Raw genomic sequence first — 23,716 nt, 5'->3', positions numbered from 1 at the left:
TCAAAACACCTGCAAAGGCCTTTAAATGGTCTCTCAGTCTAGTTCTGTAGGCTACACAATCATGGGGAAGACTGCTAACTTGACAGTTGTCCAGAAGACGACCATTGACACCTTGCACAAGGAGGGCAAGACACAAAAGGTCATTGCTAAAGAGGCTGGCTGTCCACAGAGCTCTGTGTCCAAGCACATTGATAGAGGCGAAGGGAAGGAAAAGATGTGGTTGAAAAAAGTGTACAAGCAATAGGGATAACCGCACCCTGGAGAGGATTGTGAAACAAAACCCATTCTAAAATGTGGGGGAGATTCACAAAGAGTGGACTGCTTTTGGCATCATACTCTGAAAAGCCATTTTTAAACAGCAATATCTGGAGAACTATCTCACCTGTAGCCTTCGCATGTTCTACAGTCAATATCCGTTACTAATTGCATCCAGACATGGAATGTCAGGGGTATAGCTCAAGTATAACCTAGAATGGTGGGTACTTAAACATCTTCCAACATTTGGCTTGGCAAAATAAAATGACACATTTGAAGAGTTGTTGAGCCCCCAGTTTTTCAGATAGATTTCAGATAGACTTTTTTTGAATGATCAAAGTCTTATATCATATAAAACGATTGAGAGGGTGTTCAGCCTCATTTTGTCACACTTAGATTTGAGGGTGTTTTCACAGCAGGACACAGCAGCCATTTGACAATGGGCCAATCCCAAAGTCCGGACTCACAGACTCACAGACTTTGGTGCTGTCCCAATCCCATTCTTACCTATCTGAGCCCATGTGATCTCACACATTCACTCACTTGGCACCTGAGATCAATTAAGTGTGTGAATCTAGGAAATTTACTTAAGAGGCTGTAGAAATCTTCAGCTGTGAGCTTGGAAAGTCCATCACACATTTTTATCATGTGGGGGTATACAAAATAAAACCGGTTTGGTTTGGTGCCTTTTCATGGCACTGACTTCTCTGCTGGCTCATGGACTAAAATATAATAAAAATATACAACATATCCACATCAGTCCCTATCAACACAAGTGATTTTCATAGATCAGGATTTGGCTCTTAGACAGATTGCCATTTTATATTGAGCTACTGTAAAAAATTCAGTTTGCCTTTTCAGGAACACAATTGATCGAATTTAGATAGATATCCAACATTAATGATGGGTCAGCTATCCAAAATGTAGCCTAGGCCTATCTTGCATGTTTTTGGCCGCATATATGAAGGCTGACGAGCAATTGTTTTTCTCTGGCTTGAGATGGTACTCAAACTTTCTTCAAGGTTGGCAGGTCTGAATAACACTTTTCCCGGTTTATCAAAGGGTTTGGACCCCTAACTGTATTCTGACCAGCGGTCAGTGTGAGCAGTGACACTGCTGTGCCTGCTGTGATTTTATAATATGTTGGTGAGCCTCATAGTGTGGACTGATGTTGGCTTGTATTCATCAGTGTAAGAAACCCACTTAATTGTATTGGACCATTGTTGCTGAGTGTTGTGTCTGATTGCTGACCCCTCACTATTGTTTTTGGTGTTGGGCAGACTGTAATTATACTTGTTCGCTATGCATCATACTATATGCTATGCTAATCGGCTTTGGCACATGCTTTGGCAGGCGTTTCAGCAAGACAACAGTATACCTTTCTCCAGTGGACAGAACAGCTTCTCCAGGTTTACTATGGAGATGGTGCGGCAGTACATGAAAGAGGAGGAAGTGCGTGCACAACATCAGAGTTCTTTGCTGCAGCTTCGCCAGCGAGCACTGAAGGAGAAGACCAGAGCAGAGCTTGCATGGCTGGAACACCTAAAAAAGTATGAAAATATGATACACTTTCCTCCGTGAGGAGTTTGTAAGGATATTTAGTAAAATGAATCAGATTAAATCATAAGGGCAAGCATTAAAGGAACATGCCGACTTTTTGGGACTTTAGCTTATTCACCGTATTCCCCAGAGATAGATAAGTTGATACATACCCTTCTCATCTCTGTGCGTGTAGTTACTCTCCACAGCCATTTTGTAAGCGTATACATACTTGGTACTATGTTCACATTCAGGCGAAGCACTGCTACTTTGGCGGAATGATTTGCAGGCAACACCTGAAAAGCTCCGGTGTTACTTCTTCAAACCCGAAGGAGCAGTCATTTGCCTGAATGAAAACATAGTTCCAAGTATGTATTCTTACAAAATGGTTGTGTCTTTTTTGACATTTGTAAACGTTGTAACTATACAAATCACAGCATGTAAATAGGAGAATGTTGGAGTTCTTTTGTCACTATTGGGAGGTGTAGGCTATTAGAGCCAGCCACTTCGAAGCACTTGTACTAAGTATAAGACGTCACTCGTCAGGACCAAAGAGGGAACTGGGAGTGGTCGAAGGAAATCGTGAAGCTTCCACACGCTGTTGGAAATAACAATTGATTATAGAACCCCTGTTAACCTAATAAATTTGACCCCGCTAAATATGGAGAAGTTTCAGTCAATGTAATATTACTATCCATAGTAGGCTGATGTAGGCCTACCCACAATACTGTTACAAGAATGCCTTCTAGCTATTTAATTAGACGCAAGAATAGTGTGCGAAGAAAAAGTACATCTAAATGAATAATGTGAAAGTTACGAAAACAGGTTAAAGGAACATTTAGGAAACCATTTGAAACAACCAGAGAATGAACATACCAGCTCAGAGGATGATGGCTACACACCAAGGTGGTGCGGGAGATTCTGACTACAGAATAGCTCCTAGAATGATGTGTCAACTTCCCTTAAATAGGCTACCCAGTTTATGTTTGGTTACACTGATATGGATCACATGGTTGGAGGTCAGCTGATTTGGGATCACATGAGGAGTACTTTGATGAGACTTGAGACCATTGTTGTAGTGAAAGTGAATCAATCAAGACATGACAAGGTATACATTTGATTACATTTCCTGTCTCTATAGTTAACTGTTCCTGTGGACATGTGACAGTAGGCCCACAATAGGCCCACACTTAGTAGCTGATCAAGAGTCCATATATGATTGAAAGGATTATCATCAGCCTGGTAATTAGGATCCTTACATAAGCTAGGTTAGTGGTGGGTGCATCACACCGAGTAACTAAACACACAGAGATGTGAAGGGTATGTATCGACTTATCTAACTCTGGGGAATACAGTAAATAAGCTAAAGTCCTACAGAAGTCGACGTGTTCCTTTAAACAAAACATAGCAACAAAGAAAATAATGAGATGATCCCTCTTCAAAAGTTTACAAACCCTTAATTCTACTTACTGTGTATTGTCCCATATCTTTAATATCAATGATGGCTTGTAGTTTTTTGAAATAGGTCTGAATGAGTACCTTTATTTTCTCAGATGGTAGAGAGGCCCATTCTTCTTGACAAAACGCATCCAGGTCCCATAAATTCTTGGGTTGTGTTTGCTTGAATTGGACGTTTGAGATTTCTAACAATGCAGTAGCTCAATGATATTGTGGTCAGCAGACTTCGATGACCACTGCAGAACTTTTATTTCTTTCTGCTGTAGCCACTGAAGGGTCGACTTGACCTTGTGGTTTGGACCATTGTCATGTTAGAAAATCAAAGTAGGTTAGGTTTTGGGCTGATGAGTCCAAATTGTCCTCTAATATCTTCTGATAAAGTGCTGCATTCTACATGCCAACTTTGACTGAATTCCCTGTGCCTTTGTAGCTCACACACCCTCAAAACCTCCATGCTTCACTGAAGGGATGGTCCTTTTTCTGTCATAGGCCTTGTTTACTCCTCTCTAAACATAGCAATTATGTTTGTGACCATAAAGTTCAGTTTTGGTCCTATCACTCTAAATGGCTTTGTTCCTTAGTTATGAGTTTGTAATCTGTGACACCTTGTGAACTTTGAGCAACCCTGAAATTTGTACTGTTATGTATTCTACAGGCGTCTCAGGGATAAAGGGGAAGATGACAAGATGCCACCAATAAGGAAGAAGCAAAGAGTATTGTTGCTGAAGCTGCAGCAGGAGCAGGTCATCTTTTATAGTTGCATATTATAATTATAATTGTTTTGGTCTGTGCCCTTGGATACCAGGCCCTCCAAAGCCTTCACTGCACCCTCACTAGTGTCAATGAATATCTGATCTAATAAAGAAATATAGCTGCAAGCAGCTATTACAATTCTTAATACAACAATGCACTCACATGTGGCGTGGGTGTCTAAAACTACACATCAGATTTGGGCATTTTACATTGGTACATTGGGAGCACTTACTCACTTGGTGGGTGGAAACAAATTCTCAGAGAGCAGCCGTGGCCCACTGGTTAGCACTGGTTAGGACCTGTAACCGGAGGGTTGCCGGTTCGAACCGCGACCAGTGGGAACGGCTGAAGTGCCCTTGAGCAAGGCACCTAACCCCTCACTGCTCCCCGAGCGCCGCTGTTGTACCAGGCAGCTCACTGGGCCGGGATTAGTGTGTGTTTCACTAATTCACGGATTGGGATAAATGCAGAGACCAAATTTCCCCTCACGGGATCAAAAGAGTATATATACTTATACTTATACTTCCTGAAACGAATCTGATGAAATGTCTAGGAATTGCAGTGAAATGACAGACATGCTTTTGTGCATGTGAATATCATCATTACTATAATAATCTAGCCTGACGTTTTCATACTCAAATTCTAGTCAGAATATGAGTCTGATACTGCTCCATTGGGACGTAATTGGGGCGTGTTTCAACCGATACAGGGGGGGAATGCCTCTGCACTCAATTGGATAGACCTAATCAATCAGAGCAACAAAATTGCTTACCGTGAGATGTAGGAAAAACACACAAACCATCCTTCTTCTCCACAAATGCCTCACGCGTCAGTGAAATTTTTAGAGATACGTAGCAGGGTAGGCTATAGGTAAAACTGATATTTCCCCTCTGTTTTTAAAAATAATTCAGTTGAACACAGATATGCTACAAACATTAACAGCTGGGGAAGGCTGTCGCAAATCCCTCGAACAGGTGGTCAATCAGAGATTTCAAACGAACGAGGGAACAACATCACAATGCAACATGCTGTTTTCCCTTGATGAGAGTGAAACCATGATTTTCCCACATCTCAACTTTAGCCAAAGTTTTCAGAAATAATCGTTTTCAGTGATAAAACCTCATTGAAATAATATGCATTTTTCCATATGGGGTCTTAGAACCATCTCCTTCTAGCCACAACGTTTTTGTTGCAAACAAAATCAACTTAAGCATGCTCAGATGACGTGATAGACCAGGCGCTGTTGCTCACCTGTCCATCATCGTAAAGCCCGATTTGATTGGTCCGAACAGCTCTGGTTTGAGCATAGTTGCTCCACAACGGAGCAATGCCAGACGAACTTCCCGACCTCAAATGTTGTGGGCGGGGCTAAGTTCGGCTGGCACCCAGGCTAATAATAATCAGTAACCTGTAGAGTTTCAGACAAATTAATCAATGCAGGCTAGAAACGAAGGCGAATAGCATTATAGCAAATGTTGTGACAGCGGACCGGCCTATCCCTGCTGCTGAAAAAAATCTATAGAGAATACTGGGTTATGTATGGGTGTTGCCGAGGAGCTCCAAATGCAGGCAATGGTCAGGATCATCATATCAGATCAACTTTACTTGGTTGGATTTCACCACGTCCAACAGGAAGCTTGTAATGTAATGTAATGTCTTGTCATTGCTCACTTAGGCAGAGATTAAGAGACTTCAGGAGGCCAATAAAGCTGCACGTAAGGAGAGACAGTTACTGCTGAAACAACAGGAAGAAATTGAGCGTATGCGCTCCACCACCCTCAGACTACGAGAGCGGTTAAAAAGTGCTTGCCACGTGGTCAGTATTAATTGCAACTCCCTCAGTCGTCAATATTAAAAATTCACCATACTAAGCTGTAATAAACCTTTCATTGAAATATGTTTGACTTCCTCTACAGGAGCCCACCAGCTTTGAAACAATGGAGGAACCTGTCCTTTCCAATATGACCATAACTGATGCTAACTCACGTAGCACATCTCCCCTTTCTATGTCGGGTAGTGAAACTAGCAGCATTATGCAGAGGCTGAAGAAGATGCACAGCCACATGGATGAAAAGTAATATCCCCTTTCATTACATTACTTTAATTTAAGTATTGACGGTGGAATAGATCCTGGGGATACAAATGCAGATTAGGGTAATGGAAACTGGGATTCCAATCCTTGCAAGCTTGTAGTCAGCCAAAGAGAACATAATAAGTAATACCTCATCAGCTTCAACAAGTAAAAGCAGAGGTTGTCCAGCATGATGTACTGAAAGGCTTTTGCAGATTACTACCATAAAAAAGTGTTTCAGGTATTACAGACATGTGCAATAATAATGTACACATTGCACTGGCCAGCCTGGTGTGTTTTACCTGTACCTAGTAATTGTATATAGAGTGTTTGTATAATGGTTATTTTCATACTGGTATTTTTTACCACAACCTTCTTACCCTGTTGTTCTTAGGTTCCTGACAAAGAGAGAGCAGCAACTTATGCAGCGTCGCAGCTATGCAGAGGAGCTCTTGCAGTGGAAGCAGCGTCTTGATTCTGAAGAGAGGGAGATTCGCAGGATGGAGAGGCAGGCTATGTCTGCCTGGGACAGGGATATGCCTGAAGTGATCCCTCACCAAAAAGGTACATGTAGATCACTTACTGATATTATCAACCTTATACACAGAGAAGAAACAGTGCTCTGTAATGGTGTGATTGGTTAATTGAAACTGGGTGCTAGATTTCAAAATTAGGTAGTACTTCAACTAGATTTGAATTATAATTGTGCTAGGAAGGAATTTGAATTGGCTAACCACACATCATCAAGGTCCTTTTTCAGCATTATATGTCCAGCAAATAAATACAATATTCCCCTTATTCTGTTAAAATAAGCCAATTTTAATCCACATATTGATTGATGGATGCCATGTCACACCACATATTGTCACAGTGCTACTACAGCGGACATTAGTTTTGAGAGAGATCTTGTTTGCTGCCAACAACATGATATGCTATATAACTGACTTAGCATTGGGTAACTAGTTGCTACAGTAACGTTTGTTAATGTTAGCCCATCAAATATTTTGCTACTGGTAATGGAAAGCTTGCCAGCCTTGTAGCACATCAGCTTACATTAACTTAATTGAATTATATATTACAACCTTAGAGCTAAGAATCAGTTGGACCTGAAGCCAGCTGATATTCAGACATTTCTTTTTCAGAATAAGAGAGATTAAGGCAACTGTTTGAAGGAATGTAGGGATATCTATAACCATAAATAGTAGCAGTGTAATGTACAAAAACATCACGGTTCAGTGTGTACCTCGGTTTTAGTCACAGTCCGTTTATTTTTTTCGGTACGGTAAGCCTGTAAGTACTGCTAGCCTAAAATTCACTGACGATATTGCTGATGTGCAACGGGAATAGTATTTTGAAAAGGTGCCGTGTTTTTTGACGCGGCACCTTTTTTTGACAGTTCGTTTTGACTCTGACGAAGACGCATGGGTGTCGAAACGTTAGTCAGTTTGCACAAATAAAAACATGTTAAGCATTGAGTGCTCCGGTCCTGGTATTGTTCCGTGAGCACCAACCAGGCTGAAGCGCAAGTGACCCCCTTCTACATTGCAAACTACTTCAGCTGTGCTTTGATAACAGCACTGACTATAGTGAGCTGCTATTAGTAGTCAGCTGTGCCACTAGCTGTAGTCACCATATTGATACTTGTAGAAGCTGCATATTTGATGGTTTCTAGTGTTGTATGATAGCATTTGCTAATTCTCATGGGTTTACAGACAGGCATTTCAGGGTAATGGAATTCATAAGGTAAAGCACAGACACACTAATCTGTAAATTACCATACACCATCAAAATTAATTTGAAGCTGTTATAAGGTACAATCATTGCACAATGAAAGGTGGTTACTGGTTAGCCCAGTTCTTCACTCACAAATTTCTGTCCTCACAGATGCTGTAGTGCAGAAAGCATCAACAGTGCTTTCAATGTACAGTGGATCCTCAGATATTCCCTCAACTGAGAAGCTAACTGGGCATTCTGATTTGACCCAAAGTCAGCTTAGCAGCCAACATGCAGGTGCTTCCTTTTCCCAGGAGTCTGATGCATCACAAAGAGACCTGGTGAGTTTTCAGGCATTCCTACTTGAAGCTTTTATTTTGATGTTTTGATGTAACAATGACCGCAAATACTTATGTGTGAATCAGAACAGCAAGATTCTCGTCTTTCAGGGTGTGGGGTGCTCATTCAGTACTCTGATATCAGAGTAAACACAGCTCCATTAATGTCCCATTATTTCTCTCAGAAGGTTTAGCCTTCTGGGAGTGTCGTGGACCTAATGAAAGAGGGGTTTTACTTAAGTCACAGTGAAATGTTCACAATGGCAGCTTTGCTGATGTGTGTTGCCAGATCCTAAACAGACAGTGGCTTTTTGAAATAAAGAGGGATTGAGTGTACGCAGTTCTCACACGTCAGTCACCAAGGGAAAATTATGATCGCATAACCTGGAAGCCAGCCCGAATTTAACCCCGTCTACAATATTTGAAGTCGGGAAATTCAAATTCAAAGTCTGGCCTTGCTCCATTGACAAGCTTTTATGCCCTTGTGAAAATCAGCCAACCAATCAAATCATCTAGGCAAATCATCTAGGCTATTACACAATTAAGGACAGATGAGCAACGGTGCCTATTCTTTCACGTGACCTGAGCATGCTTCGGTTGATTTTGTTGTTTACAGTGGAAAAGCTTGTCGCTAGAGAAGCTAAATGTTTAGATGTCGCTCTCGCATCTGTACAAGATATTAACAGTGCAATAACTTTAAAAAATGAACAGAACACAGCGATTAAGGCATTTATAGAGAAGGATGTTTTGGCTGTTGTCCTTACAGGATTCACGGTAGGCTGTTTCGTTGCTCTGATTGGTTAGGTCTATTCAATTGTGTGCAGAGGCATTTTTTCCCCGTATCGGTTTAAACACGCCCCCATAATCATGTCCCAATGCTCCAGGTCCAGACTCAAATTCTGAATAGAATTGAGTTGACTACATCAGGCTAGAGCTCACAAACACAGATGGAGAAAATATGGAATCATTAGCAGTGCCCAGTCTGTTGAAGGCCTGAATTTTATAGTTTCTTAACAGTTATTTTTTTATTTTATTTTTTTAAGGTAGCACAGGACAGTAGGCGAGTAGCATGGGGCAGTGGTGTGGGACCGTAGGCAACTGGCAGGGGCAAATGGCATGGGACAGTAGGCAAATGGTACAAGACAGTAGACAAGTGATAAAGAACCGTAAGCAAGTGGCATGAGACAGTAGGTGAATGGCACAGCACAGTAGTCATTTGGCAGGGAAGAGTGGCGCAGGACGGTAGGCCAGTGGTGTGGGACAGTAGGCAACTGGAAGGGGGCGAGTGGTGCGGGACAGTAGGCAAGTTGCATGGGACAGTAATGTGCAGACTATACTCGCCATGCCCGACCTGTAGCACGACAATGTGACATCACAGGAGCAACGTAACTATTTATACTCGCGCGTGGTAGTCGCGACACTAGTTGCAATATTCTCCTGAACAGAGGTGGCGCTGTTGTGAAAAGGCTATTGGTACCTACTTTACACCGTAGAGCAGTGGTCCCCAAACGTTTTCTTCCGGGGGCCAGCTCACTATGCCTGGCTCTAAGAGAGGGCCAGAGACTCGGAGTATATCAGTAACCATAAATAGCTTAGTTCTGTGAACAACAGCAGTCTACCTTAGTCACATTTAATCATAGGCTACTGCAATTTAATATGAATGTCTAGTTCCCAGACCCCATCTCAATGAGATGAGGTCTGACGTTAGCCAGGCTAAGGTAGGCCTACATTTCATTCCGTTTTCAATGGCAAACGCAAAACAGCGCCAAAACAACCACCAGTGGACAAAAAGAGTATTACATAGGCTCGCCATAGAGAATGAAATTACGGAGGTCATAGTTTGACGATGTTGTACCAGTGAGAGTTGTAACACATCTTAATTCCCTGTGTTACAACTCTCACTGGTAACTTTGTTAACTTTTCCAGCAAACTATTAAAAATTCACGAACTCTCACTGGTAGCCTAGCCAAGGTAACTTCCCTCTCTTCTCAAACTGACTATTCAAACTTCATGTTTATTTAAGATGTGGGCTAGGGTACATGAAATGCCTGTAGAGGCACGCATGTTCCCTGATTTTGGCTTCAAGCTCGTCCTGAGCTACGTACAGACACATTTGATAGACATTTTAAGATGTAAAGTGTAAAGTGAACAAAAGTGTATGCCAAGTAACATAACTATCTTTACTTCCTAGTCTCCTTCAGGAAAAACTATTTTTAGCCCATCACACCACCTGGAAAGCAGCAGTGGAGGCAATATCAGTACCAGTTCTGGCAGCGTGAGGCAGATCTGCTCTAGTGACCAGATCTCATCTGTGAAAAGTGAGTAGAGGATATTTGAACATTTCAGGTTCTCTAAACATAACATCAATCTGTTTTTTCTGCCATGCACAAAACAAAAAATGCCATGGAGACATTGTCTTGCAACATAAAAAGTCAGTGGAGATCGAGTAACTGATTGGAGCATTGCATACAAACTTATAATGGTTCAGTCATACTGACAACATCTTTGTCTTACACCCTACAAAGTTTGGGCTGCCTATGAATAATACTTTTCATTAAATTAATGCCCAAACATCGCTTCGCAGATAATGTGATTTTCAGGCTGTAAAACTGAAGTAATTTCAAGGGCTGAAAATCATATAAAGACATACAGTAGGATTTGAACAGAAATATTTTTTAGGCCTTGGTTTTGGGACCCATTCTTGATACAGACAAGGTTTGAACAAAATCTGAGACGGTGCAGCAAAAACCTTATGTGATTAGACACAGAATGACCCATATAGTTTGCTTGTTTGATGATGTCTTACATTAAAGGTGCAGTCAGCGATTGCTCAGGAAGTCCCATTTGTTTACGGTTATATATTAAATTATTAGCAGACACTTTTGTCCAAAACAACATGCATTATATTAGATTAGATTAGATTAGATTAGATTAGATTCAATTCAACTTTATTGTCATTGTGCAGAGTACAAGAAGCAGATAAGTGCAATGTGATATAATATACCACCTGTCTATACTTTGTATAAGGCATATAGTGCAGTGTAGACAGTAGTATACAGTTAAGAAAGTGGTATGGTTTACAGCAATGGGCAATTCCATGCAAAACTGTCACGCCCATAATGCCAACACAATGCCATGGTATGGTATGATGTGAATGATGATTACTTGACATTTGAGCATTCACTCTTCTTGGTTGTAGAACTTACATGAAAAACTTTTCACATAATCATTTGCATCATACAAATACCATTGCATTTAGTTGGTGTTATGGAAGTGACAGTTTGCTTGGAATTCCCCTAATATAAATTAAATAAGTATAAGTATACTCTTGATCCCGTGAGGGAAATTTGGTCTCTGCATTTATCCCAATCCGTGAATTAGTGACACACACTCAGCACACAGTGAACACACAGTGAGGTGAAGTACACACTAATCCCGGGGCAGTGAGCTGCCTGCAACAACAGCGGTGCTCAGGGAGCAGTGAGGGGTTAGGTGCCTTGCTCAAGGGCACTTCAGCCGTGCCTACTGGTTGGGGTTCGAACCGGCAACCCTCCGGTTACAAGTGCGAAGCTTTGTACTAGCCTTATAAGAGCAGAATAGATATGGATATGCAGTAAGAACAGTATATGAACATCATGTACAGATATGTGCAGTGTATGTATGCAGTGTATTAACAGTAATATTATAAAAAATAATAAATATGGATATTCAGTATGAACCGTATAGACAGATACAGTATGTGCAGGGTAGTAACAGTAACATTATAGGAGTAGTAAAACAATACGTGTATGTGCGGTAAAAACAGTACAAAGAGGAGTAGAATAGAGCTGAGGCTGAGACAGAGTGAAAACCAAGATTTTTTGCTTTCAATTCCGAGACAAGACTGATCTCGAGACCAAGACCGGACTCAAGTACTACAACACTACAAGAAGTGCATAGAACATAACCAGCACTGCTGTCATATTTATGAACCTCTCCAAATACTTCCCATATTCCACTTTTCCTGAAGGAGTGTCTTTTTTTATTTTAGATTCTCCCATCTCCAACAGCAGCTTCTCTACCGTTTCCATCTCTATCCCTAACCAATTAAATATTGATGTTAGCCTTCTCATGGTATCTTAAAGGTATACTATGCAGTTTCAGGTATTTTAGCGACTCTAGAGCTTCCCCTAGAGATGGGATATATTTTATTTTACTTAAGCAACACCAAAGAGTTTTTTGTACCTTAAAATAATGTTTCCAAAATCGTTTCAGTGGTTCATCACTCGTAACAAGGTGATTCTGCAGTTCGATGGAATGAGACATAAGAAACTACAAATTTGACTTGCATCTGATGTCGCTATACATCGTACTTTTATAAGTCATGCAAAATATTCTACCTTGTCTGTGGACATCGTTATTTGCAAAGCCGGTGCTGGATAAACAAATAGCGTGCGTGCAACAGAGGGAAAGTTCTTTGGTGTTGCTTTAACTGCCGTTGTAGATAGCCTACTTCTAATGGAATTAGGAATATTGAACTGAAGCTTGACTTTCAAAAATTATATCACAAGATCAGATCGCAATCGCAATATCTGTCAGAAAAAAGAGCAGTTGGACATTTCCCCCAAATCGTGCTGCCCTAAGCTGAATGGTCCTTGCCTCCTTTAGCCCAGAGCATATGGCGACCATTTCCAAAAAAAGACGGCCAATTTTGATTTGTTCTGACCACAGGACAATTTTCCACTTCACCTTAGTCCATCTTAAATGAGCTCGGGCCCAGGTAACATCATGCAGTGGTCATAACATGTGTGATACATCAACTTGAATGGAATGTTTTTGCTTTAAATTATGGCACTGATACTTCAATTTACCAGTTAAGTGACATAAGTTGCTGTGCACTATTAAAGTATCAATTGTGTGAGTGGACGTAACATTATGAAGAACAAGGTATCTTAAGGATTCCTGCTCTTTTTCAGAGTCGGCATCAGATCAGAGCAGTATTGAGAGCCGCATTTCTGCTCTCAAGGAGGAACTACGAAAGCGCAAAACCGTTGTGCATCAGTTGAAAAAAGAACAGAAGAAACGCCAGAAAGAGCGACTTAAGGCTCAGGAGGCTAATCTCCTGAAACAGCTAGAGGTGTGTAGTCCTTCAATGGTTAATTACTCTTGAATTTTATCTTTGTATTCCTCAATCATAGTTTCTGTATGCTTATTTGACATTTGAATCATGTTAATCATGTACTACTACTTTGTTAATCATATACTACTACTTTGTTTTACCTTTTAAGTCATATAATGACTTCATTAAGAAGACCAAATCAGAGTTGAGTAAAGACCAGGGAATTACATTGACAATTAAACCAGAAATCAACAAGCTTACAACAGAAAAAACAAGAATCAAATCATCTCCACCTCAAAGGTCTGTTTATTAAGATTTATTTCATATGAATATAATTGGTAGTAATAATATATTTGTGTTAAGTTTCCTTGAATTCACCCTTACTCAGGCCAGAAACAAGCAACAGTTCTGAAGATGGCACAAAGTCTGTGGAAAGTGACCAGACCATCTCAGATTTTCAAGTAAATAGAGGTATGTTAAAGATACTATTCTTTTTATTGTTTTGGCATGTTGTATGTATGGTGTCAATTTAAAGATGTTTTTATGTGTAATTACCGTAACTCTTAATTTATTGTTGTACGTCTGTTCCATCGTGTATTTATTTTCAGGTCAAGGCTTGATCCATGAGGAGAGTTTGTCTGATGAAGATCCTCCCACTGTGACTCCAACACCAGTTTTGGGTAGTCCAGACCTCTCTAACAGTCCAAAGAGTCTGGTGTCATCTGAGTCCCAGCCTAGGCATACATCACAGGCATTGTCCACAGTACAATCTGGCAGTGAAAACATTTTATCTAAACATAAAGCAGAGGTAACAACAGAAGTAGAATCTCTGAAGTCTGAAAAATCCACAAGTGAGCATGCTCACCTCTCCGATGTCTTCCTTAGTCTGGAACTTGTTGCAGAGCCTGATGTCAAGAAGTTGCACTCACTGAGTAGCAAAGACCATGCTGAAGAGTCCCGCAGAGTAAATGGCCAGAATAGTGCTTCTAAGCTCAAGCCTGAGGATGAGTCTCACAATGGTACAGATGATGTTGAAACCACACCCTCCCTACCAAATCAAATGTCTCCAGTGGAGCATAAAACCTCAGCTGATGGTTATAATGATGATTTTGAGTCCTTGGCAGAGTCTTCCCTAATGGCTTTGGGCAAACATTCTTCACCCTCCACTCCAGAAGAGCAAAGAAAATCATTCCACAAGTCTGTAACAATTAGTGAGGATGAAATTGGTGAAGAGCTTTCCTCAAAATCAAAATCGATTAGTGATGTCCACTCTGAACACCTTCTTGACCTCAAGAGCCAAAGTGCAAAATCCATACATCAGGATGGAGAAGAGGACTTAATCTCTGGAATATCCACAGAATCGTCCACTTCTAATTCACAGGTTTTGTCAGCAGTGGACAAAATGGATGGATTCAGTATTGGTGAAAGAGTCCTTGTGAGGAATCTTCAATTAGGTACTTTAAGGTTCAAAGGCCAAACTAGGTTTGCCAAGGGGTTCTGGGCTGGAGTGGAGCTTGATGCATCAGAAGGAAGTAATGATGGAACCTGTGATAGTGTGGTATACTTTGAATGCAAACCAGGCCATGGTGTCTTTGTTTCTCCTAATCATATTTCTCGCCTTCAAGAGGGTCGTAATGCTGATGTTGACACCACAGATGATGAGGATTCTTTTGTTGATGACACATCACACAAAGAGCCTTTGAAGGACCAATTGCAACAACAAAGCCATGTAGATGATGACAGCCAAAAATCTGATGAGATGTTTTACACTGGAGACAAAGGTCACTTTGATCAAACCGATGGATCTTGTGAACTACAAAACAAGCTAACCACATTAGAGAAAGATTCTGTGGCACCAGTTTTGAATTGGGAACCGACTAACTCTAACCTCATTTCAGATAACTCCAAAGATGAAAAGTGCTCATTAATTAATGGAGAAAGCATAGAAATCAACCTGGTTTCGACAGAAAACAGACATTCTCCCCTGCCTACCTTAGGGAAGTCAAACTTGAAAGGGCAGGGTCAGGAAGTGGAACTTTTGACTTTTCTTGACTCACTAAGCAATGAAAAGGGCTTTGATACCAAGATCTCTACTGATGATAAAAGTGATGAACAGTGTGAGGTTTCAAACAATTATGAGAAAGTGAGCTTCAACACATTTGCAGATCAGCTCTTTAAAAACTGTGTGACAGATGCTGTGAAACAGTACCAACAGATACAAAAAGCTAAACTTAAGAAGATAGAAGATGCCAATCTGAAGAAAGATGATTATGGCGGTTCTACAAAGACAGGCTTACCTTCAACCAACATTAAGATGGATGAGTTTTCTATGTTCAATGAAGAGGAAGAGGATATAACATCACCAGAACTTTATAACCGACAGGTGAGTAACTAGTCCTTTTTATTCATTGTGTGTGTGTGTGTGTGTGTCTACATTAACTCTCTGAAGCAAGATATTTGAATTTCTGTAGTTTGAGTAATTGTGTCAAATCTCAATTAATGGCCTTTCTGCCATAGGAGAGTCCTGTGTTGGATGCGTCTGGGCAACAGGAGTTGGCTAAGCGCTTGGCTGAGCTGGAACTTAGCCGAGAGCTGTTGGATGTTTTAGGAGATGAACCAGACTGGTTTGAGGAGGACTTTGGTCTTAGTTCTCGGAAAGAGCAAAGACAGAAACATCTCCACATATGGCAGGAGGGAGGTATTTCAGGTGCTTTTGGCTCAGGTCCAATACAACAGGTGATGACTCCTCCCAGGCCAGAGCTACCTCTTCAAGCCAACACAACACCTGAGAGACCTGTCATGATTGTGCCGCATGGTATACCAGAAATGGAAAAACTTGTGTATGCTGCAACTCAGGAAATCTGGGACAAGTGCAGGTTGGGAATGGGTGCATCACTGTCTGGATTTCCTAGACCCCAGGCCTCAGTAGATTTCTTAGGAGGGGATACCACGAGTGAAGACCAGGCCACTTACTGCAAGCAAAGCTACAAACAGGTAAAGTCAATCCATAACCAGAAGGCGTTGAAAAACAACCTTTAGATTTGAGGATTTTAATCCTGACTTAGATTATAAAACCTACTCACTTCCTTTCCCATAATGAAAGATAATGGCTAAAGAGTGCAGTGTAATCCCAATCTCAAATTTTTTTTTTATCTTTTCCTTCAAAATCTCAGTGTAGCCTCTTGCTTTAGTGTTACCGTTTACTTTTAGAAGGTATAGCGGGCCTAGATTTCTTAACCCGCCGGTAAACTGATTCTATAAAGCACGGAGGTTTAATGATTGTGTCTTTGTGTGATTCAACCGTGTTTGGTAAAACTTCCTGGGTTTATTGCGTGGACGATCCATGTTTGTATTTTTGGTGTAATGCCTGTCCACTACTTTGATTGTCAGCATAGTGTAATGAAATAGTCGCCCCCCCACCTTTTAATGTGTATTGTAGCCCTCTCTTTCGGAAGCATTAGAGAGCGTTTGTTACAAACTTAAGTTTAATTTCACTGCTGGTTACGCTCCACAATTGAGATCAATTCAGAATTGGTCTGGTTTTAGCCATGCTAGACATGGACAACATGTTCATTATTCTAAGAAAAAAAAAAGAACAGTGGTTTTGGGTCATTCTTTGAAACGGGTGCCATTTGTGTCGATAGCAGATGAAATGCACAAACTAAAGCCAAAGTCTGTTTCTAAAGCCTGAAGCTAATAATTCAAGGGTTCTTGTTTACATGATGTACAAGAAAATACTATTCTTAACTTAACTTATCACACTGTTTTTAACCATTTTTCACAAGTGCATGGTCATTTCCATTAGGGCTGTGCGATCTTGTGTGTACAGGCCACTCAAGCCGTTTTAAGTTGTGTGTGAGTATGCTCATGCAGTCGGTTCACTAATAATAGGTAGCATCATGAACCACGCCGAAATTGTAACTAGCGATGTGTACAGCTGAAGCAGAGAGCCAAGAAAAGATAAGTAATGAAAACATGTAGGAGAGGAGAAAGAGAAAAGCTGCTAATATACTGGGACAGAGAGCCAACTAGGACAGATACACACAGAAATGTAGGCAAGCCTGCAAACATGACAGAAGTCACTTGTTTTCCTTATTTTCTTTATTATAGCCTATTAGTGATATTTAGATTGTGGAAAGAGATGTGGCTAATGTACTCAACGATGATATCATGATTTAAATTTTGACCAAAATAATCATGATTATGATTTTTGCCATAATCGAGAAGCCATAATTTCCATGTGTCCGTGTTGACCAACATGACATTTACATTTAAAATATCACCATGTAAATGTTATATTCTTATCATTAACATTTGTTATTTTCAGAATTAAATATATTTTCCTAATGACATTAGACATATTTATTCAGATTAAAATCATGTTTTTTGGTAAATATTTTATTATTTTTTGTGTCCCTTGGTTTGATTTACCACCCCATCACATTAACTTGTTTTGTCTGTAAATAGCATACTGTTACTTGAAATTAAATCACACAGACAACTTTTTAATAATGTCTGCCTATGTAGAGCCAGTGTTTCCGCTAGATTTTTTTTTAACAGTGGCAGCAAAAAGAAAATTGTAGTTTTTGCAATGTTGACAAACATGCGTAGCACTTGAAAGCTCTTGATAGCGCATGGCACTATTGTCTGTAATGTCTATAAAAACAATAGCCTATATTTATGGTATAAAACTAGACAGGTACCTCGGATTAACATTGCTGTTTATTGTTAAACTGCTATTTTCAGCATGCTGCTGCCGCCATGCTGAAATAAACATAGAGGAAACACTGTAGAGCACCCAAGAAACGTGGATAACTAGAGCCATTTTATCATAAATCATCAATTATTTTTCAATGTAAAACAATGTACATGCCTGAGGTGGGCAAATATGATTTTTGGAGGGTGATCTTATCTTTAATGCTGTGAATACATTGAAAAGAAGTTTACTTTTGATGAACATTTTGGAAATGTTATAGTGGAAAAGGCACCCGTTTCATAGAATGACTCTTTTACAATAATTGCATCTGTTTTTCAGGCTGTTTTTGATTTATCGTGGGAGGTTATTAAGGACATATTTGCGAAGGATCATAAAACAGAACAGCCTCAATGGATGAAGCCTCAGCGCATCAAGTCTTCATATTTTCATGGAATTAAATGTATGAAGGACATGCAAACAGTTCAGGTTTGTTACCTTGTACAAGATATTTGGTCATATTCAAATTATATTTTATGATTCCAACATGATTTGTAACCTATTTATTTTTGTTCCAGGCATTTCTTACAGAAGAGGTTTTAAAGTTGTACGGTTTGAAAAGAGAGCACAACCAGAAGACTGACTGGCAGAAAATGCTTAAGTTTGGCAGGAAAAAGCGTGACCGAGTCGATCATATATTGGTAAAGACGTCGTAGAGAAATCAATCGTCTGGCTTTCTGCTCACTTGTTTTAGAAGAAAAAAAACTACTGCTGCATTAAAGTAAAGTTTGAATTCCCTGTTTTCTCTCTCTTTAAGGTCCAGGAGTTGCATGACGAAGAGTCTCAGTGGGTGAACTATGACGAAGATGAATTATATGTTAAGACGCAGCTGGCTGATGGCATTTTTGATGCTTTGTTAAAGGACACAGAGGATGTGCTGACCCAAATCCAGGAGAGGAGATCAAGTAGAGTTATTTCCTCCTGAAATCTGCATATCCTGACTTAAAAGAACTTCATGTCTGTTTCAAGATTTAAGTGTCTTGATCAATGAAGTCAGTATTCTACGTCTGTTTTTTTTGGTGGCCAATGGAGTGGTTCTCCTTATAAAAATCACTCTTTAGTTTGATTTATTTTGACAAACCAAATGATTGTTGCTAATATACCGATGTTCCACAGCACACTTCAGATTTATGATCAGAAGACAAAACATCAAATGAACTTTTAACATGGGAGGTGACAGGGTAACCTCATGTGCATTGAATATATGAAATGTCAGAACATCGGTTGATCACCATGTAAACTTACCCCTAACAATCTTGTGTTTTCTTCTGATTAAAAAAAAAACGAGAGATGTGTCAGTCATTGCCGTCACTTGTAATTTAGATACAAAATGTATGGTGATATTGTTATCGATAACTTCTAAAGCAGTGGTTATGCTACCTCTTATAAATTGATTTTACATTTGAGGTTTATGTACAATTTGGCTATATTCTATTTCAACCAATCACTGTGGATTCATTATATCCAGGTTTTCCATTTGTATGAATCTATTTACATGTATAAAATATTGAATTGGTAAAACATTTTAATGTTAGAATGGGCTTCTGGCCTGATGGTACAGTTAATCTTGTTAAGCATGTACACATGTGAGCTACACACAAGGCAGGATTTAGGGTGAGGTTTTTGTATACTGTAGAAATAATGGTGAACAAGGGCTTTTCCATTTGTATCAATGATTTTGGAAATCTTGTGTATACATACAGAGATAGTACATAGTACAGTAGTTCTTTCTTCCATTTAGGATTTAGACATGACTTACTAAAATATCCTGAGATGTTGCACTTGTTCACTTTTGTGATCAGTCTTTAACTGTATGCTGTGTTAATAATAGAAAGGTGTCATTACCTTTCTGAAATTGAAGCTTGTTTCAGGTTTTATGGAAATGTACACAATATAACTCAACTGCTTTGAAATTGTTTTTCAATTGTACACAATTGTTATTTTACTGCGTTGAACTATATTGGCCTTGGATATGTACATTTTAAAAAGTATTTTTTGAAAATGTAAATAAAGTGGATTTCTTGAAAGCCACCCTACTGTGCTGCTTATTTTAGTTCATGGGCCAGATATTCAGGTGGAAGACAAAATCTGTCTTGAAATATTTCACTTTATATCTGCTGAAGCTATACGGAAGTTCCACTTTTTAAACTTTTTAATAAATGGGGGGGGTCCTCAATATTCTTTTTTTTTTTTTTTGAGAATTACCCTGTAGGTACTAACCATACTTCAAAGGTGACATTTAATTTGTTACTCCAACAAAAGTGGCCCAAATACTTTAGACACACACACCACACTCACAACCAGAGGATGTGCTATGGTGCAAGAAAAACAAAAAGCATAGAAATTAAAAAAGAAATGAAAAAATTGCACACTTATATTTAATCTTTTGATGAAAAAAAAACTGCAAGCTTTTGGTCAAAGGACCTTCATCAGGGCAATACAAACATCTCAAACAGAAAGATATTCAGGCCATGTCTACACATACTGTAGACGTGTATTTTTAAAAAAATAAAAATTGGGATTTTTTTTTATTTTTTTTGATGCGTCTTTGCCTTTTGTTCACACGAAAACTGGAGATTTCCGTTTCAGTGTTTGCATGTGGACAGGGGAAATGGAGTTTTTGGATTGTGACATTTCCCCTTTTCTTTAAAATGTCAGATCTTCAATTGTCCAATATCACCATCTGTTTGATTGACATGTTTTTGACAGCCTTGAACGCTGTTTTTGCGCATCAGTGTGGATGGAATTATTTTGCAAAACGGAGGAAAATCAGTCATCGCCAGAGCAGATCTACTGGAGGGGCATTGGGTCATCGGCAGGGGGGCACTCGCGTTTGAGAAATATTTCAACTCCGTGGTAACATCATAGTCCAACACAGCAGAATGTTGATCATAAACATTAGCCTACTTCTTTAAATTGTAGGAATTACTTTATTCGTTAGTCATTTTGGAAAGTAGTGTTACTCGTTACTTTACTTTTGAGTTGGTCTCATAAGGGACCGTTCGTTATTTATAAACGGGATCACCGGAGGGATTTTGAGTGCCTCGATTAAAAGTTGCATGACCCTCCCCTGCCTGCTATATAATTTTCAACGACCCTCCAGCAGCATTTTCAAAAATGATATGACCCTCCCTGGCCAATTGTGATGTCTACCGCCCACGCTATACGCGCTATGCTATGAAAACACATTAATATATGCTACCGCCCTAAAACCAACCTTTCTGATCTTACACATCACACTTCACCAAGATGGTGGCCATTTCAGTAGATTTACGGCACTAACATTGTTGTGGAAATACAATAAGCATGGAAACTAAATGCACACTTTCTGCAACTGCATTAGCCTACTTGAAAAGTTACTCCTCTAGTAAGTATTCACATGAAATAAAACAATAAAGCATTGAGACCATTCAACAAAGCACACTGGGTAATAACAAATTCAACACATGAACGTGTTGCTATGGACTCGTCTCTAGGCTTCCTCAGTCATTGTAAAGCTGCCGAAGCTGAACATTATCCAAAACTCAATTTCTCAGACGAGCGTCAATTTGGGAGCTTGCTACACTCCTTCCTTCTCAAATGACTTGAAAAGGCCGTTTGCACAATTTCACAAATAATCACAGGGACCGAAAAATACCTAACATGCCAACTTTTTCCGGGTTTATCATTTTAACGTTTCCCCGCTGTCTTGCCGTTTTAATATTTTCCCGTAGAATATCCATATTACTGTAATACCAGAGAATGTCTAATAAGGAGAGAACCTTCACTCTCGGAACTCTTCCGGTGTGGTACTGCATCTAGGGGCGCTCACGGGCGAGTCCAGAATGAATGGAGGTCTATGGAGCTGTACCCCTCAAAATCCACTTTTCTCGGGATATAATTTTTTTTCAAGTAATTTGAATATTGTATTCGAAAGGGGAGGCAAAGACAATACACTTGGTTGAGTATTATATTTTTTAAAGTCACTTAATTGTTCTAAAAAGCCTTTCAAACGTGCCAATGACATCATTCATTAGCATGATCGATCATAGCATAGCATAGCATCAATGCTAGCGTGTTATGGGCAACAACGACCCAACCTGTAAGAAAACGAAAGGACATGACTCCCGGATTATTTCACTTTTGATTGAAAATCCATATCCATTTTGCGAAAAATAAAATAAAATCTGAGGGTTTCAGTTGTTAAATAGGTGAAAACAACAAATGTAGCCATGTAGCTCCATAGGACCCCATGTATTTTGGACTCGCCCGCGATCGCCATCTAGGTGAACTGCAGCCAAATTCGGTTTGTATGGGATTAATAGAGTGGGGAGGCTCTCCTTAGAAGGGCTCTGGTAAACTATCATAACATTAGTCCTGCATTCTGGCTGTCTCTGTGTTGTCCTGTTGTTACCCCTTGCCCTTCCAGTGTATTCAAATCATCGTTTTGCTTGCTTGAATGCGAACTCAGAGTGATGTTAACCATAGGCCTATTTAAGTTAACGACTTGGTTGTCGTGAGAACACGATTCATTAGCGCTTGCAGTGTTCGGCCGTAGGCTATGCCTACGTGCGCACCTGCCAGGCTACTCAGCTAGACAAAGAATTCACCCTGTATATTTACTCCAAGTTGGCCTACCATAACTTACCAACTACACTGTAGACCATAAACTGGCTATTTATATGACCAAATGTATTTGTTCAACTTTATGAAGCAGAATTACGCACTACTTGGAACACATTTTTGTTGGCAGGAGAGAGAATGACAGCGATTAACAAATTGCACTTGTTGCTGGTTACCAATAAATACTATATAGGCCTATTTTTTTGCAAACAACAAAAACAGAAAGGATGGAGACAGCAAAGCTAGAGATGGGCAGGAACAAGGCCAATTGGTAGAAATGCTTGTCAAAACGTTAGGAGCTGGATGTGTGGATGAATGAAGCACAAGTATTTATGCTAAGCATGCACACTGTTTAAAGTTAGGCTACTCGGTAAACTACAAGTAAACCAAAGTTAAATTTAGCTTTTTTAGGGATGGATAAAGTTGACCAAATGGATATAGGCTGCGTGAATAAAGTAGGCTACTTTGTTGCTCCAACCCTTCCAACGTTAATGGGGACGAATGTTGACATTTTCCGTATTTTGCGTGAGAAACCCGGGAAATCTCCCTAGGCCTATTTTCATTGTTCAATGCTGACAGAGCTATGGAACAAAAGAGAACGTTATTTGGCGACAGAAATCAACAATCAAACAAGCCACTTTGATTTTTTGCTGTTTTCATTAATACAAAAGATCCCAGATAGCACATTAATTTTGGCCCAAATTTGGCCCAAAACTGGCTTGGCATTTTGGCAGAGTTTTGGAGGGATGTACGGCCCATATATGGCCCAAATTAGGCAAGCCAGAATCAAAACAAAAGGAGGCCAAAACTCACCCAAAACCAATTGTGCCATTCCAAAATATGGCCATAACCATCCCAAAGAGAGCCCAAAATCCCCAAAATCCAGCCAAAAAGTAGCCAAAACTGACCCAAATTGAGGCCATAAGTATGCCAAATGATTGCATCTACATTGAAACTCCACTTGAAAATCTTTAAATTTATTTAATTTTGCATTTTGCAATATGTCTACATTAGTTTTATACATTAATTGCTATGTCCTAGTGCACAAGGCTCATACTGTTAAATTAGCCTATATGTCAAAAGATATTTTTACAACAAAAAAAAACCCACAAAGATTAAATGCATTTCATTGGGAT

The 23,716-nt window shown here is 39.7% G+C and overlaps 1 protein-coding gene across 5 annotated transcripts in view; it reads left to right on the top strand.

Moving 5' to 3' along the window:
- The window catches only part of cep350 (centrosomal protein 350), an 89,161-nt gene extending 69,152 nt beyond the window's left edge, over positions 1-20,009 (top strand). For all 5 annotated transcript variants that reach the window (XM_076277791.1, XM_076277789.1, XM_076277788.1 and 2 more), the window contains 15 exons: positions 1,609-1,805; positions 3,908-3,995; positions 5,681-5,821; positions 5,922-6,079; positions 6,471-6,640; positions 7,961-8,130; positions 10,319-10,445; positions 13,083-13,243; positions 13,395-13,525; positions 13,614-13,696; positions 13,834-15,608; positions 15,743-16,219; positions 18,261-18,407; positions 18,497-18,619; positions 18,736-20,009. In XM_076277791.1, coding sequence (XP_076133906.1) covers positions 1,609-1,805; positions 3,908-3,995; positions 5,681-5,821; positions 5,922-6,079; positions 6,471-6,640; positions 7,961-8,130; positions 10,319-10,445; positions 13,083-13,243; positions 13,395-13,525; positions 13,614-13,696; positions 13,834-15,608; positions 15,743-16,219; positions 18,261-18,407; positions 18,497-18,619; positions 18,736-18,903 — 4,116 coding nt within the window. In that variant the 3' untranslated portion in view covers positions 18,904-20,009. The remainder of the gene's footprint in view (positions 1-1,608; positions 1,806-3,907; positions 3,996-5,680; positions 5,822-5,921; positions 6,080-6,470; positions 6,641-7,960; positions 8,131-10,318; positions 10,446-13,082; positions 13,244-13,394; positions 13,526-13,613; positions 13,697-13,833; positions 15,609-15,742; positions 16,220-18,260; positions 18,408-18,496; positions 18,620-18,735) is intronic.
- The last annotated feature ends 3,707 nt before the right edge of the window (positions 20,010-23,716 follow it).

The sequence above is a fragment of the Alosa pseudoharengus genome, unplaced genomic scaffold, assembly GCF_046254945.1.
Source record: "Alosa pseudoharengus isolate Yale_2024_CS ecotype anadromous, Long Island Sound unplaced genomic scaffold, YU_APseudo_1.1 YU_APseudo_1.1_scf_11, whole genome shotgun sequence".
In the NCBI taxonomy this organism is placed as follows: Eukaryota; Metazoa; Chordata; class Actinopteri; order Clupeiformes; family Clupeidae; genus Alosa; species Alosa pseudoharengus.
Note: the sequence above shows the minus strand (reverse complement) of the source record. Positions and strands in the feature narration are given on the sequence as shown.